The sequence below is a fragment of the Pangasianodon hypophthalmus genome, chromosome 7 (genome assembly GCF_027358585.1).
Source record: "Pangasianodon hypophthalmus isolate fPanHyp1 chromosome 7, fPanHyp1.pri, whole genome shotgun sequence".
NCBI classification, from domain to species: Eukaryota; Metazoa; Chordata; class Actinopteri; order Siluriformes; family Pangasiidae; genus Pangasianodon; species Pangasianodon hypophthalmus.
In genome coordinates this window covers 13,096,126-13,112,281 of record NC_069716.1, presented here as the reverse complement: position 1 = coordinate 13,112,281, position 16,156 = coordinate 13,096,126, and the positions used below count along the sequence as shown (strand labels likewise).

The 16,156-nt window shown below is 36.9% G+C and overlaps 1 protein-coding gene across 7 annotated transcripts in view; it reads right to left on the bottom strand.

Moving 5' to 3' along the window:
* diaph2 (diaphanous-related formin 2) overlaps positions 1-16,156 on the bottom strand; it is a 424,876-nt gene that overhangs the window by 394,960 nt on the left and 13,760 nt on the right. For 4 of the 7 annotated variants that reach the window (XM_053235484.1, XM_053235480.1, XM_053235482.1 and 1 more), the window contains 2 exons: positions 3,812-3,844; positions 12-188 (listed from right to left, as the gene is read on the bottom strand). The exons of 2 other annotated variants lie outside the window; for them this stretch is intronic. In XM_053235484.1, the coding sequence (XP_053091459.1) occupies positions 12-188; positions 3,812-3,844 (210 nt within the window). The remainder of the gene's footprint in view (positions 1-11; positions 189-3,811; positions 3,845-16,156) is intronic. One more of the 7 variants, XM_053235483.1, reaches the window with a different exon arrangement.

Genomic DNA, 16,156 nt, shown 5'->3' with positions numbered 1-16,156 from the left:
CTGTAACTTACCATCATCTTTTCAAACAAGTCAACAATCTCTTTTTCAGAGAGGTTCAATGAACGCTCATCAAAAAGTGGCTGCGGTATAGGTAGTTCAGAATGCGTGGAGATGGGGTCTGTTGGGTGCTGGATAATGGGCTTCTCCTTCTTTATGCCTTGCTTTCGAAAGCTTGTAATCCTGTCACGCTGTAGGGTAGAGTTACATCAAAATTTTAACAAACAGAAATTGTGCATTATTTTGATTTCTTTTTCACGTCATATTTTGTTAAAGAAAATGGTAGTATACCAAGTACAATGCAGTCTTTATTGGAAATTATATGCTATACTGAAAACTGCACACACCTATCAATTTATTAGGAACATCTGCTTAGTTATCCAGTTAGCCAATGTGGCAGCAGCACAGTACAGATACAGGACTTGAGCTTCAGTTAATGTTGAAACATCATAAATCATAATGAGCAAAAAATATGATCTCAGTGATTTTGACCATGGCATGGTTGTTAGTGCCAGACGGGCTGGTTTGAGTATTCCAGAAACTACTAATCTTCTGTGGTTTTCTGGATACAACAGTCTCTTTCGTTTACAAACAACTGTATGAAAAACAAAAAACATCTAGTGAGTTCTGAAAGGCAGAAACATACTGTTGATTAGAGAGGTCAGAAGAGAATGGCCAGACTGTTTTTAGCCAGCCCATTTGGCATACATCATCCTGGCACAGTCACTGAGATTTTCTTCATTCTGATGTCTGAAGCTCCTGACCTGTATTGGCATTTTTATGCGTTGAGCTGCTGGCTGATTGGATAATAGCATGAATGAGCAGATAAATAGCTGTTCTTAAATAAAATGTCTCATGAGTGTATTATTTTCTGTACAAAGTCTACTTAAACCGTATTACTTAAAATGAAGCTTTTTTTTTTTTTTTAAACTACTAAAATTCATGTCAAAAAACAGAGACATTGCTAGTATAGGGGGGAAAAATCAGAAGATTTAAACAATTCAACATCTCCCTTACAGTAAGGTCCACAGATTTTTGGACATTGGCAATGTTTTTGCTGTTTATTGCTGTAATTCCTACACATCACCCGATTTGGACCATTTCAACTCCAATATACAGAAATAGACAGCTAAAATAAAAATAACTTTGTCAATGTCCAAATATTTATGGACCTGACTGTACCTGCACCTCTACCATTACACAGGACAATAGCATGTTAATCATCTTTAGCTCAGGTGACTATACAGAAGAGCAAGGCATGACTATTAGAGCTAGAAAGTAAGTAGTAGTAAGAGAGTGTAAGCATTAAGTTTTGTCTGCCAGTGTCCTAGTCTCAGTTAGTAGGAAAAATAGACCATGCACTGTTAGTTTGTCATGTGCAACTTTGTTTTGAAGATGAGCATGGTTGTGTGGTTAAAATAATAATTAAATAAATGAGTAAATTAAAAAAAAAAAAATCATAGCACACACGGATGCAAAAATGAAACTGAGAGTGCAAAGTCTATCTATCTATCTATCCATCTGTCCATCCATCCATCCATCTTCATATACAGTCTTCTCTGAAAGTATTGGAATTCTTTTGTTTTTGCTATACACTGAAGACATTTGGGTTTGAGTTGAACAATGAATGAGAGACAATAGATTCCAGCTTTCATTTCCTGCTATCTAAATCTAGATGCATTAAACATCTTAGAACATGGTAGCATTTGTTTATACCCACTCATTTTCCAAGTGATCAAAAATACTGGAACATGTGACAGGTGGTCATAGGTGTTTCTTGTTGCCCAGGTGTGCCCTGTTAGATGGATTATTTAAACAATTAATAGCTCTGAATGTCTATTCTTGGTTTGAGCCCTTGATTTCACCTGTGAAGACGGCATTTGATGTTAAAAAGGATAAACCATCATGAAGACCAGATAGCTGTCTATGGGAGAGTGTTAGTGGTAGCTCAGTAGTTAAGACATTAGATAACTGAGTGGAAGGTCTTGAGTACAAATCCCAGCACTGCTAAGCTGCCACTGCTGGGCCCTTTAACCCTGAACTGCTCAGTTGTATATATGAGATAAATGTAAGTTGCTCTGGATAAGGGCATTTGCCAAATGCCATAAATGTAAATTAGAAAAGCAAGCCATTTTGAAGCTGAGAAAAGAAGGAAAAATCTAAGCCAATGAATAAGCATTGGGCATAGTCAATAAAACGATTTGGAATGTCTTGAAAAAGAAAGAAACACTGCGAGAGCTGTGAAGAAAAACCCAAAACACCAGTCAGGGATTATCAACAACCTCCACAGGGCAGGGTTGAAGGTATCACATCCACCATTTGAAGAAGACATCCACAACAGAAATAGGGGCAAAACCACAAGATGCGATCCACTCATCAGCAGTAAGAATCAGAAGGCCAGACTGGAATTTGTACCCAGGTGGAGCTAGTGTCATGGCCTGGGCTTGAATGGCTGTTTTGGGAAAGGGCCAACTAATCTTTAGTGATGATGTACTTCATGATGGTATCAGCAGAATTAATTCAGAAGTCTACAGAAACATACTGTGTACCAATTTACAGACAAATGCATTCAATCTAATGAGGAGGAACTTCATCATGCAGCAAAACAATGACCCAAATCACACTGCTCACACTACAAAGGACTTCATCAGGGGGAAAAAGTGGAAGGTTTTAGACTGGCCAAGGCAAACACCAGACCTTAACCCAATTAAGCATGTGTCACACCTCCTGAAGAGGAGGCTGAAGGGAGAACCCCCCAAAACACAACTGTGGTACAAGCCTGAAAAAGCATCACAGAAGAAGAATGCAACAGGTTGGTTCAACACTTTGGCCTTTTCGTCACTTTGGTAAGGGTTAATCTTGGTTCCAGTTCTTTTGTGGCTCATCTCTGTATTTCTTGCAAATTCTAACCAGGCCTTCCAATTCTTACTGCTGATGAGTGGCTTTCATCTTGTGGTATGGCCTCTATATGTCTGACTTATATTTCAAAGTCTTCCTCGAATGGTGGCTTGTGATACCTTCACCCCTGCCCTGTGGAGGCTGTTGGTGTTATAACTGACTGTTGTTTTTGGGTTTTTCTTCACAGCTTCACAGTTCCCATAGACAGCTCTCTGGTCTTCGTATTGGTTTATCCTTTTTAACAACAAATGCAATCTTCATAGGCAAACCCCAGGGCTCATACCAAGAGACATTCAGAGCCATTAACTGTTTAAACAAATCAATCTAACAGGGCACACCTGGGCAACAAGGAACCCCTGTCAGTCACATGTTCCAATATTTTTGATCACTTGAAAATTTGGTGGGTTCAAACAAAAGGTGCCGTGTTCTAAGTTGTTTAACACAAAGATGTAAATATGAAAAAATGAAAGCTGAAATTCTGATCTATCTTCTCATATTTATCTTTTGCTCTCAAACCCAAATGTCTTCAGTGTATAGCAATAAAAATATGAATTGGCCTTCCCATTCCAATACTATCGGAGGAGACTGTGTATATACACACACACACACACACACACACACACACACATACACACACACCACATTGATACCTGACGATAATGACGATACTTAAACAAAAAGCTTATCATGACTTGGAGCTTATCAGTATTAGATTACAACACTGAGATCAAATTGCGCATTATTAACTTGGATCGAGTGACAACAAAAAAGTGTTAATCAGATAATAAAATGGTTTATCTATGTGCTTTGATCTCTCAAACGTCTCAGTTTCATAACTGCATGTATAGTTACAGAAAGATGAAAAACAAAATGTAAATGAACAAAATAACATAAAATCAAAGAACAAACACCTTACCATGTCATCAGCCAATGTTTTAATATGTATGTTCTGTTGAAGGGAAGGGACAACACAGAAATGAGACCAGAGTAATCACTATCATTTCAGTGTGCCCAAAGGGAGTGGCTCCTTTTGACAGAGACACATATGTAAAATTTGTACAGTTTTCCTTTCCAAGAATTTTTCGGAGAGATATTTGGATTTTTTGGAGTATAATGCAGATTAACACTTGAATGCATATGTCACATGGTTTGGGTAAAAATTCACTTAACCTATGTTAACCACATTCACCTCTCTGTAGTGTGTGGCATAAATTATTTAAAAACAAATAATTTGGTAATAAATTGCAGGTAATATTGAGGAATACTTTGTAATTTTTGGATGGAGGCTGAGCAAAATAATCCAAAAATTTAACATCTGCTTGTGCTGAACATGAAAACGTCTAAATTGTATTTTGTGGCATTTACTACTATGTACGTTATGCCTGTAAATAATAATTATATATTTGTACATTGTATATACACACTTTGTCATGGAAGAAAATTAATCCTCACTGTTTTATAGGCTCCGGCTTATTGAACATGTCTTCAAAAATTCACCCCAAGTGTGCAAATCCTGCATGACTACATGTTGTGGGGCCACCGACGCGTACACCTAGACACCAAAACTAGTTAATAAATGTAAACTCCACGTTCTATGGGTTGCACAGTGGTGCAACAGATATCGTTTCTGCCTTATAGCTCCAGAATCTCCATTTTAATCTTGAGTTACACTCTGTGTATCTGTTTTGCAGCCAGAGATTTCCACAAGGTTATCTGGGTTCCTACTATCTCCCAAGAACGTAGTGAAAGCTGAATTGGCTGAAATTGTCATAAGGTATAGATGAACAAGGGGCTGGCATCCTATAATGGGTGCTACATACTGTTAGTGTGTTTGAGTGTTTTTTTCTTCACCATAGTTTCACACTCCTGAAGGTGGAATCTTTGCTTTACTGTATCCTTCTGATCAAGTTTATGTGAAAATATTTAATGAAAAATGTCAAACTGGCAGCTATTTTTCCAAATAAAGTGAAGGAAAAATCTAACATTATGAAAAATATTTGTTTGTGGTGTCCTTCTGCTGTGAGTACTTGTTTTGTATCTCTAAACACTACGCTTAATTTAAAACTGACAATTAACATAAATAAAGAACACCACCTCAATCCGAACTCTCTGTCTGATTTCAATTAAAACTCTAATATATGCACTTCGCCTCACTATCGCATCAAACATTCAATCACATCAGCTACTATACCCAGCTTTACTGAAAATCTTCCAGATCAGACACTGGATAGTGTTTATCAAAATTAGATCTGGGGACCCCCAGGGGGCAAAAGATTTTTTATTTTATTTTTTTTTATGTTCCTACAGTATAGAAATCACAACCTATCCTTACCAAAGTTCATTATATTTATTATTCAGTTACTGGTCATTTGAATTCTGTGGCTTTATTTCCAAACATTAATGACTATAAATAATGTCAATTGGTACCTAATGTGTTGTATCAGTGGAAATTTCAGGATTAAAAAGCATAGTGGCTACAATAAATAACCAGAATAGTATTGTACATATTTAAATAAGGAGCTAAAAAAATTTTTAACTGTTTACGTTAACAATTTAACAGTTTACTTTAACAGTTTAATTTTAGCAAGTAATTTTACAGTTAGGGAATCCCTGGCTGCAAAAAAGTTGGCTGCAAGACAACCCTTGTGGTGGATAATACAGCACCATTTAAAAGAAAAACAATTGGATTGCACTACACATAGCACTTTGAAACTTGCCCAAATACAGTATCTTGATCTTGGTTTCAACACATTAATATACCACATCTTCACTGGCTCACTATCTTGCTTTCATATAGCCCTTCTTGAGCTATGGTTTCTTTCAAGCCACCCTCCCATGCATAGCTCTAGAAATGGTTGTCAGATCCACCTTAACTACACTCCCAGTCAATGTACTCTTTCAGAATGTCTGTTAGCCTGTGGCTACCCTCATTAGTCTCTGTCTTTTTTTTTGCGCTGAGTTTTGAAGGATGACCTTGTCTAGGTAGTGCTTGGGTGGTGTGACGCAGCTTCCACTTTCTCACTATTGATTTAACAGTGTCTACTGGTATGTTCAACCTCTTAGATATAAGATAAGATAAGATAAACTTTATTGATCCCACAGTGGGGAAATTCACTTATCACAGCAGCTCACAGGCAGATAAAGAGCAGGAAGAAAGAAAAGGAAGGAAGAAATAAAAGTTAAAACTATAACTATATATATACCCTATAATTTAACATATAATTTACCCCCTATTCCTAAGTTATGAAATTCTATTTCCTTACCTTTAACATTGTTAGAATGTTCCTTAGTCTTCATTTTCACTCCGTTCCTTCAGACTAACAGTCTCTTCAAAGACTGTTTTAATATTTCACAGGTGAAGTGAAACCTTGAATTTCAGTTTTTGGGCTGAATTTCAGTTTTTGATTCTCTTTGAAATACTTGCAGACCAAAAATTAATTTTGACTTAGACAATTCACTGTCTATGCTTTTGCAACTTGGTATATCATAACAATGACAATTTATTTATAAAGCACAATAAAAAACAGTAAACTGCCAACCAATGTGCTGTATATAAAAATTAATAAAACAGACTAAACAAAATAAAATACAACAATGAGAACAAACAAGGTTAACTAAAAGCCTTGGTGAAAAGATAAGATTTTAATTGAGATTTTTAAAGAGAGTCCAGATTCAGAGCTGTTCTAATATGCAAAAGTAGACTATTCCCCAATTTTGGGGCCACTACTGAAATGTGCAGTCTCCTTTCCTCAGCCTGGATCTAGGAACACTCAACATTCTTTGACCCGCTGACGTAACAGATTTGTGGGGCTTGTGCAGATGTAAAAGGTCTGAAAGATAACAAGGTGCTAACCCACTTAAGGATTTAAAAACAAACAATAGGATCTTAAACTTGATTCTTTAGCAGACCGGCAGCCAGTGAAGAGTTGCTAGTATGGGGAGATATGGTCTTGTTTACGAGTCCTTGTAAACGTCCTCATGTTGTAACTCCTATATAAAGGGAGTTACAATAATCCAAGATACAAATATGTGCATCACCCTCTCATAGCCATTAAACAAAAGAAATGGCTTGAATCTGGCCAGTAATTGTAGATGAAAAAAACTCAATTCGACAACAGCATTTATTTGTTTGTGGAATTTGAGAGAACTGTCAAATATTCCCCCTAAATCCACCATCAGTTTACTATAGAGAGCTAGATGGCCTAATTACATTTTGAAGTGCCATCAGAATCCCCAAATACAACAATCTCAGTCTTGGTTTCAGTGAGATATAAAAAATGTTGAGCCATCTAAGATTTAAGGTCTCCAAACAAGCCAACAGTGGTTCTGTAGCGTTGTTTTTCTTTTTCAAAGGCAAGTAGATCTGAGTATCGTCTGCATAGCAGTGAAAAGAGATACCAAGTTTGTTAAAAAGAGACCCAATTGGAAGCATATACAATGAGAACAGGATGGAGCCAAGGATAGAGCATTAGGGAATCCCACATGTGAGGGGGGCAACATTAGACTTAAACTCACCCATCTGAACTGAAAAACTTGTTACTCAAATATGATTTAAACACAAACTGGACTATAAGGATCTCATAGTTAATAGTATTGAATGCCGCACTAAGGTCCAAAAGCACCAAAATTACTTGGTCTCCCATATCAACCGCTAAGATGATTTCATTCAGGATTTTTAAAAGTGCAGATTCTGTAATATGGTGTGCTCTAAAACCAGACTGAAAAACCTCAAACAGTGCATTCTTTTCCAAAAAGTTCTGCAACTGAAGGAGAACAACTTTCTCTAAGACTTTGGCTAAAATGGGAGTTTAGAGGTTAGTCTAAAATGTGCACAAACTGTCGGATACAGATTTTTTTTTTTTTTTTTTTAAAGAGGCTGTACTACCTCATGTTTTAACAATGCTGGCACAGGCCTAGTCTCCAGGTAAGAATTAATTATGGACAGGATACTTGACCCCACAACATCAAATACCTGTAAAAACGAACAACTATTTTTAGAACTTAAAACTCTCGCTTTCAATGGTTTTGATGAGTATTATATCCTTGGAGAAGTAAAATGTCATGACATCAGTAATGACTTTTCAGCACTTACTTGCTTTTGCATTTTTCAACAAATTTTTTCAATTATTTGTTTATCTCAGCACTGTTTCTGCTGCAATGCTGTTCATGTGAGCTTCCCGTGTTATTTGGCTTTAACCAGCTCCTTCGTGTTGTCATCCATGCTACTGTGTTGCCAAGCAAAATGAGGAAGGAATGTTAGCTAAGGATCTGCCTACTTCTGGCTATTGTTGGTTTGTAATATGAATGGGAAAACAGGAGCTGGACTAGCAAATAAAGCAAAGACTGGTTCAAAAAACAACTTGGGATTCCACGTCTGACTGTTTTCAATGCAACTGACAAAATGTGTTTAACATTACAATACACAAGTAAGCCCAGCCTAACAAGCTACACACAAGGCCAGTTCCAGTTTCTAAATAATTATTCTTAGAGCTTACATTGGGCAACATAAATGTTGTACATCCCTTCTATGTTCTAGTTTAGATACAGGCCTTTACTCAGTGGTCAAGACTTGCCTGATCATGATGCACCCGTAGCTGATTATCACAGAACAAAGACTTTGACTCAAGTACAAATGTCTAATTCTTTTGAATTATCTGGGAAAAAAAAAAGAAAAAAAAGAAAACACACACACACACACACACACACTGTGCTTACAAAAAAACTACTGACAAGAAACGCAGTAAAACCTAAATAAACAGTGGCATCGTTTTTCCAAGATGTATTCCAAGAGTAATTTTTTTTTCTTTTACTGGTAAGGGGGATGAAGCTGGATGTGGAATTAGCACTGCTGCTCCTGGACAGGTATGTAAACTCAATCTGCATAAAGTTTTGAATTGTTTAAATGGCCGGCTTTGCATAACTAATCAATTAAATACATTTTTATCCCAGAGAGCAAGGTAAGGTCAATGCACTCCCATGCAGCGAAAAATGCTAACCAGCTAGCATGGGGGTGGCAGTTTAAAAACTCATGAGAGCTCATTACCAAGAAAAACAGGACAGGAAAGTCACTCTTGACCATTCTCACAGCAGCAAATTGGTATGAGCTAACAATGCTAACTAGCTAACACTAACAGTAAGAGCTGAAAAGTTTTTTCCAGGTTTTTTCAGTGTTTCAGGTCTCTCTATTAGTTTTAGGTAGTTAGCATTGTTAGTTGCACTGGTTAACAGCTAGCAATCCCCAGTAGTCTCAGGCAGCTTAAAATTTCATGAAAGCTCATTACAAAGAAAGACAGGACAGCAAATGCACTCAAACATTCTCACAAATCAGTACGAGGCTCATTCTGTTGTAGTGTTATAGTGTTATAACTCAGCTTTTAAACCGTTGAATAGCAGAAAGGGCAATAGAATAGGTCAAGCTAAAATGTGAACAACATTAGAAGCCAGCATATTGCATAAAGACAAAGCTGAAAGTACCATCCAAGGATCTGGTATTACCAAAGCCATTTTCCTTTCAAACATATGAAATCAGAAAGATTGCTCATGGCTGAGTTTCCCAAAAGCATTGCACAGTAAGATCATCTGAACTGGGAGAGAGAGTGTTCAATGTGATGGTCACACTATTTAACAGGGTGATTCCATGTAAAATCAGACAGGATCCTGGAGATGTGTGCTGCAAGATTTTTTTTCAGTTTTTATTTGTTGCTTGTAACCTAAAACCAAAGTCAGTAAAAGTACGTTGGTTGAATTCTAACATCACAATTTTTCCATTCCCCTGAAATATATAATATTTTCTAATCAAAAAAATGCCTTATCTGGGAAGCTATGTTGAGGATTTAATATCTCCAGAAATATTATTCCCAGCCAAATGAAAAATGGCAGACAAAGTCAAACTTTTCTATCTGGCTAAATGCAGAATTCACCATAGAAGGCCAGTTTGTTTGTTTGTTTTTTTCTAATGGGGTCCACAAAATGGGGAAAAAGGGCAACATTTCTAAACATGAGTGAAATATCTTATAGGCCCCACTTTAATAGACACTGATACTGAAAGTCACAGTTTGTGCTTATAAGGCTACAAGCACAAAAAATTGAATTCAAGATATTGACAAACTACAAGTTTAAAAATGTGTGCTATTTTGAAATGCCCAGAAGTGAGTTGACTCATTAGTTGACTCATTAGTAGAATTACAAAAAATTGTGTGAACTATGTGTAAAGTATAGTCATGTTATGCAAGTTGCATTTTCCTTCCATGTTGTGTTCACCTTTAAATTTATCCATGAGACAACCTGAACTGTGCAATCCTGAGTCATGGACTTTGGAAAATCTGTGTGTGTGAAAATTGTAACAGCACTATCATATAGCAAATTAAAAAAAAAAAACTTCTCTTGTCAGCTATGAATTCCTTCCCCATTTACAGAGTAATGTCAAATCAACATGTATGTGCACAACATCAGAAAGTAAAACGTCTTATCTTTAAATTAGTTTTGCTGTATATTCAAGTATTGGCTTTAGATTAATCAACATACAGATATATTTGCTTGTTAAATCTAAAACACTAACTGTACAGTTCACTGTTTGAGGAAGAAAATATGCATCACGCATCACAGTTAGCTGGCTACCTTGATGCTAACAAAAAAATACTTCTTTGGACACTTCTTTGGTGAACCATGCTGTGAAAATGGTATAATTCCAACCGGCGAATTAACACTTAAAAGGCAATCAAATGCAGCATTGTATTTTAGATGAACTTCTCACTTATCTTTCTTCGCTCCAAGCTCATGCCCTGACAAAGTGCTGCCTGTCTCTATCGTGGTGTTTTCTTTTTTCTTAATTTATGCTCAGTGTTTGGGGGCAGCACAGACCGTAGGAGGTGCTGTTTATCAAGTTAAGAGGGCTGTCACTGTCGATTAGTTGACCATTTCCTTTGATTAATAATCAAGTAGTTGATATGCAGTTTTAAAAACCTTATTGTACAGACAAATGTTAACATTTGTTTTTTTATAGATAAATGCTACATATAAGCACTATATAAATATACTTTGTTATCCTAAAATTCTGACCTTTTAATGAAAAATAAATCCAACAGTTACTGTCTTTCTTATAATAATGAATAAAAACTTTAATATTTTTTTTTTAGATGCATGGCTTTCCTGGACAAAAATGCTGCAGTATCTGTAGCATTACTGTTTTTTTTTTTTTACTGTAAGGGAGATAATGAAGAGAAATTAAAAATACTAAGTCTTAATCTCAGTTCATAATAACTTTGTTAATTCATTGTAAAATAATTTGACTGATTTGTTACAGCTAAGTTACAATCATCCATTAATGAACTCAAAATGTAGGCTTTAATGTTGCAATGTTATAAAAGTTTGTATTTTCAGAATAACTTATTTGTTATTATCAGAGGTAGATAGAGTACCAAAAAATAGTTACTCAAGTAAAAGTACTACTACTACTAAGAAAAAATACTCCAGTAAAAAAGTTCCCATACACATATCTACCTGAGAAAGATTAAGAAAGTACATAGTCAAAAAAACTACTAAAGTAGCTGTTAAGGCCGATTTTTACTCCTGCATTTAAATGTATTTGCGTTGCGATGCAGAGAGGAAGCCTATGGGTAAACATGCCATGCAGAGATGTGCTAGTGCACAGTCCTCCCACAAGCTAACTACACGTTGTGTGTATCTCCATTGCTATGCGTGAGGCGAAAGCTGATTGGTTGGCAGGGAGGTGTGTCTGATTGCGTATACGTAAACGGTTTGATGAGACATTGTGACATCTTTTCCACAAGTGTAGTCAAATTTAGGTTAACATTGTTTAAATCAGAGTAATATTGTTCAAAGTACATTTGAAGTATAAACAATAAAATGCTAAACAATAAAGAAAGTGTTAACAAAATTTTCCCTTGTCGCATCCAGTACTTTCCATCTTCTATAGATGAGCTCTTGTGCCAAAACTGCTTCCTGAATGTCCATCAAAAACCTTAAAACAGCTCACAACAGTAATGGATAAACAGTAATGGTAAAAACCTCAGTTTAAACATATTCACTCATACTTTCTCAGACCGGTGTCATTTGCTGAATATTTGATTACATGAAATTTTCATCAAGGATTTTTTTTCTTATAATCGAGTATTCGTGACAGCCCTAGTTAAAACATTAATTTGAATTAACCAAACTAATTGTGAAATTTGCCCAGCACATGCCAGGTCTGATTATACTGAAGTCACTTTACTTATCAGGACCAAGGGGACATTGGAAAGAAACCATATTCAATTAAATTCAATTTTATTTACATAGCACTTTTAACAATGGACATTGTCACAATGCAGCTTCAGAGAATTGCAGAAAGTATTCACCCCCTAGTGATTACCTCTTTTTTTTCTGAAAAGAGAAATAGCAAAACGTGAAATGCAAAGCATAATGTTTGGTGTAGAACAAACATAACCCTATACTTACAACCCAACACACAGGTAACACCATTCCTGCCATTAGGAATGGGTGGTGGAAGCATCATGCTCTGAAAAGGGTTGCCTTTCAGCAGGAGTAACTAGAAATCTTGTTATCATCAAGTGTAACATTGATGGAGCCAAATAAATGCACATTCTGGAGAAGAACCTGTTCCAGTCAGCCAGAAATCTGTGTCTAAAGTGAAAATTTACATCACAAAAGGACAATGACCCAAATCACAGGGCAAAAAATTTGAAGGATCGGCTTGGTAAAAAAAAGGTGGTTTGTGTTCTCGAATGGCCAAGTCAGTGCCCTAACTTAAAACCAATCTAAATCTAATAATTTATTTTATTTAATAATTTTATTTCTGTAGAGAGGCACTTCAAAAGGATCAGATAAAATCTCAATCTAATACTTAAATTTGAAATTGTAATACAGCAACAAGAGAAATAATCACAAGGGAGTGAATACTTTCTGGAGGCACTATAGATTTAGATCCCTAATGATTAAGCCAGTGGTGACAGTTAATTACAGTCAATTACAGTCCCCACTGAAAGTATTGGAACTGCAAGGCCAATTTTTTGTTGTTGGCTATAAACGGAAGACATTTGAGTTTGAGATCAAAAGATGAAGGAGAGACGATAGATCAGAATAACAGCTTTCATTTCCGGATATATATATATACATACATACATACATACATACACACACACATACACACACACACACACACACACACACACACACACACACACACCTTGTTTAAACGATTAATAGCTCTGAATGTCTACTCTTGGTTTGAGCCCGGGGTTTCACCTTTGAAGACTGCATGTGTTAAAATGGATAAACCAACATGAAGACCAGAGAGCTGTCTATGGGAGAAAAGCAAGCCATTTTGAAGCTGAGAAAAAAAAAACAGGTAAAATCGATCAGAGCCATTGCACAAGCATTGGGCATAGCCAAAAACAACAATTTGGAATGTCCTGAAAAAGAAAGAAACCACTGGTGTACTAACAACGAGACACTGAGCAGGTCAGCACACCTGGTCCAAGGTATCACAATCCACCATTCGAAGAAAACTTCAAGAGCACAAACACAGAGGCCATACCACAAAATGCAAAACATTCATCAGCAGTAAGAATGGGAAGGCCAGATTGGAAATCACAAAGAAATACAGAGATGAGCCACAAAAGTTCTGGAAACCAAAATTAACCTCTACCAAAGTGATGAAAAGGCCAAAGTGTGGAGAAAGAAAGCATCTGCTCATAATACAAAACACATGCCAAGCTCAACAGTCAAGCATGGTGGATGTAATGTCATGGCTTGGGCTTGCGTTATCATGTGACTCAAGATGATGTGATGTGAATTCAGAAGTCTACAGAAACATTCTGTCTGCCAATTTTAAAGAGAAATGCAAGTAAGCAAATTGGGAGGAACTTCATCATGCAGCAAGACAATGACCTAAAACACACTACCAACACAACAAAGGACTTCATCAGGGGGAAAAAAGTGGAAGGTTTTAAACTCAATCAAGAGACCATAACCCAACTGAGCATGTATTTCACCTCCTGAGGATGAGACTGAAGGGAGAAACTCCCAAAAACAAACAACAACTGAAAAAAGCTGTGATACAAGCCTGGAAAAGAAGAATGCAACAGTTTGGTGATGTTAGTGGGTCACCACTAACATTAAGTGTTATTTACTTTAAGACTATCTGTTCCTATACTTTTGCTCACCAAAAAACTGGGAGGTCTGCCACCAAAGTGACACGTTCTGTGTTGTTTAATACATCTAGAACTTCTTGTCAGCTGAAATTCTTATCCATCATCACATATTCTTCTTTTGATCTCAAACCCAAATATCTTTAGTGTATAGCAAAACAACAGAATTGGCCTTGCCGTGTCAATACTTTCAGATGGGACAGTATACATGATCAGGTCAAACAGTACTGAGTGTATAGTTTCTTCCATGTTGGCATGGAAGTTTATAATGAGTTCGGTAAGTAGATTCACTGTTGTTTAAAGGTGCCTTCATTGTCAGAATATCCAATGCTCTTTGCCCACTTTGCATAATATTATCGAAGCAGTTGCCTACTAGGTATGAGACAGAATACCATTGTCTCAAATATCTCGATACGAAATACTGGTGAGGCGAATTTGCTCCTCATATCATGTATCGTGATATATCGGTTTAATATTCATTATGAGCACCACCTCCACTTACACACTACCTTACAGGCTGCCTCAAAGCAAATAGTCCAAAAATTTAAGTTAAACAGAAGGAAGTGTTATGGCACACAAACACAAGGTCCACGAGCCAAGTCCAGTCCACAGTCTTGTTTCATTTGGCCTGCATGAACATGGAAAAAATAATACCGAAATGGCCCATAGTACACTACTGCTCAACACTTTCACACTATCCAGAATTCACAGCAGATCCTTAGCATAGCCATCCGAAGGGCAGTTACTGTAAACCCCTGTACATACATGCCTGTGTGCTGTGCTGATTTAAGTCACACTCACATCTAAACTCAAAAGCATAACGCGTTGTAATTTTGGAGGGATGAGGAAATATACAAAATATTTTTTTCCATATGTACAATTAAATTGGTAAGTGTGACATTCATGCATTGAAGATGGACCTCCAAACCACAGCACTAATGTGTGCAGTGCTCGGTGACACTAATTTATTATTCAGCCTATTCATATAAAACACAATTTACCGCCAAACAATCTGTCCATATTATCACTGCCGTGAAATACATTTATGACACTGAAAATGATTAAAACAACGTGTTAATAGAGGAAAATTACACCTTATAAATCCCGATTTACTTTAACAATACAATGTATTGATATTGCAGTAGTTAAATTTGTTGTCACCACAAAATAAATGTATTATAATGTAATACGTGCGTCAATATCATCTCTTGAAGCCTGTATTGGGATATATCTCGTATCACGCCTTTACTGCATCATCTCATACCTATTGCCTACACTTCTGATGGTGGCTCAATGGTTAAGGCTCTGAGTTACTGATCAGAAAGTCGGGGTTGAAGCCCCAGCACCGCCAAGCTGCCACTGTTGGGCCTTTGAGCAAGGCCCTCAACCCTTTCTGCTCTCTGACCCCAACTTCCTAACAAGCTGAGATATGAAGAAAAAAAAAAAAAAGGAAAAAAAAGAAGGAATGTGCTGTACTGCATGTCTATGTGACAAATAAAGGCTGCTTCAGCTTCAACTCCATTCATCTGTCAGTTATGTTTTAGTAAATGTGGCACATGGCAGCAGCACAATGCAAAAAGTCATGCAAATACAGGTCAAGAGCTTCAGTTAATGTTCGCATCAGACATCAGAATGGGGGGGGAAGGGTGACCACTGTGACCTTAACCATGGCATGGTTGTTGCCACCAGATAGGCTGTTTGAGTATTTCAGAAACTACTGATCTCCCGGGATTTTCACACTCACACACACACACACACACACACACACACACACACACACACACACACACACACAGTCTCTAAGCATTTACGCAGAATAGTATGAAAAACAAAAAACATCCTGTTAGTGTAGGGTCAACAAGCTGAAAAACCTTGTTGATGAGAGAGATCAGAAGAGAATGACCAGACTGGTCTGAGCTGACAGTGACTTAAATAAGCACTCTTACAACCCTGGTGAGCAGAAAAGCATCTCAGCATGCAGAAAACATCAAACCTTGAGGTAGATGGGCTACAACAGCAGAAGACCACATCAGGTTACACTCCTGCCAGCCAAGAACAAAAATCTGAGGCTATCATTGGCACAAACTCAACAA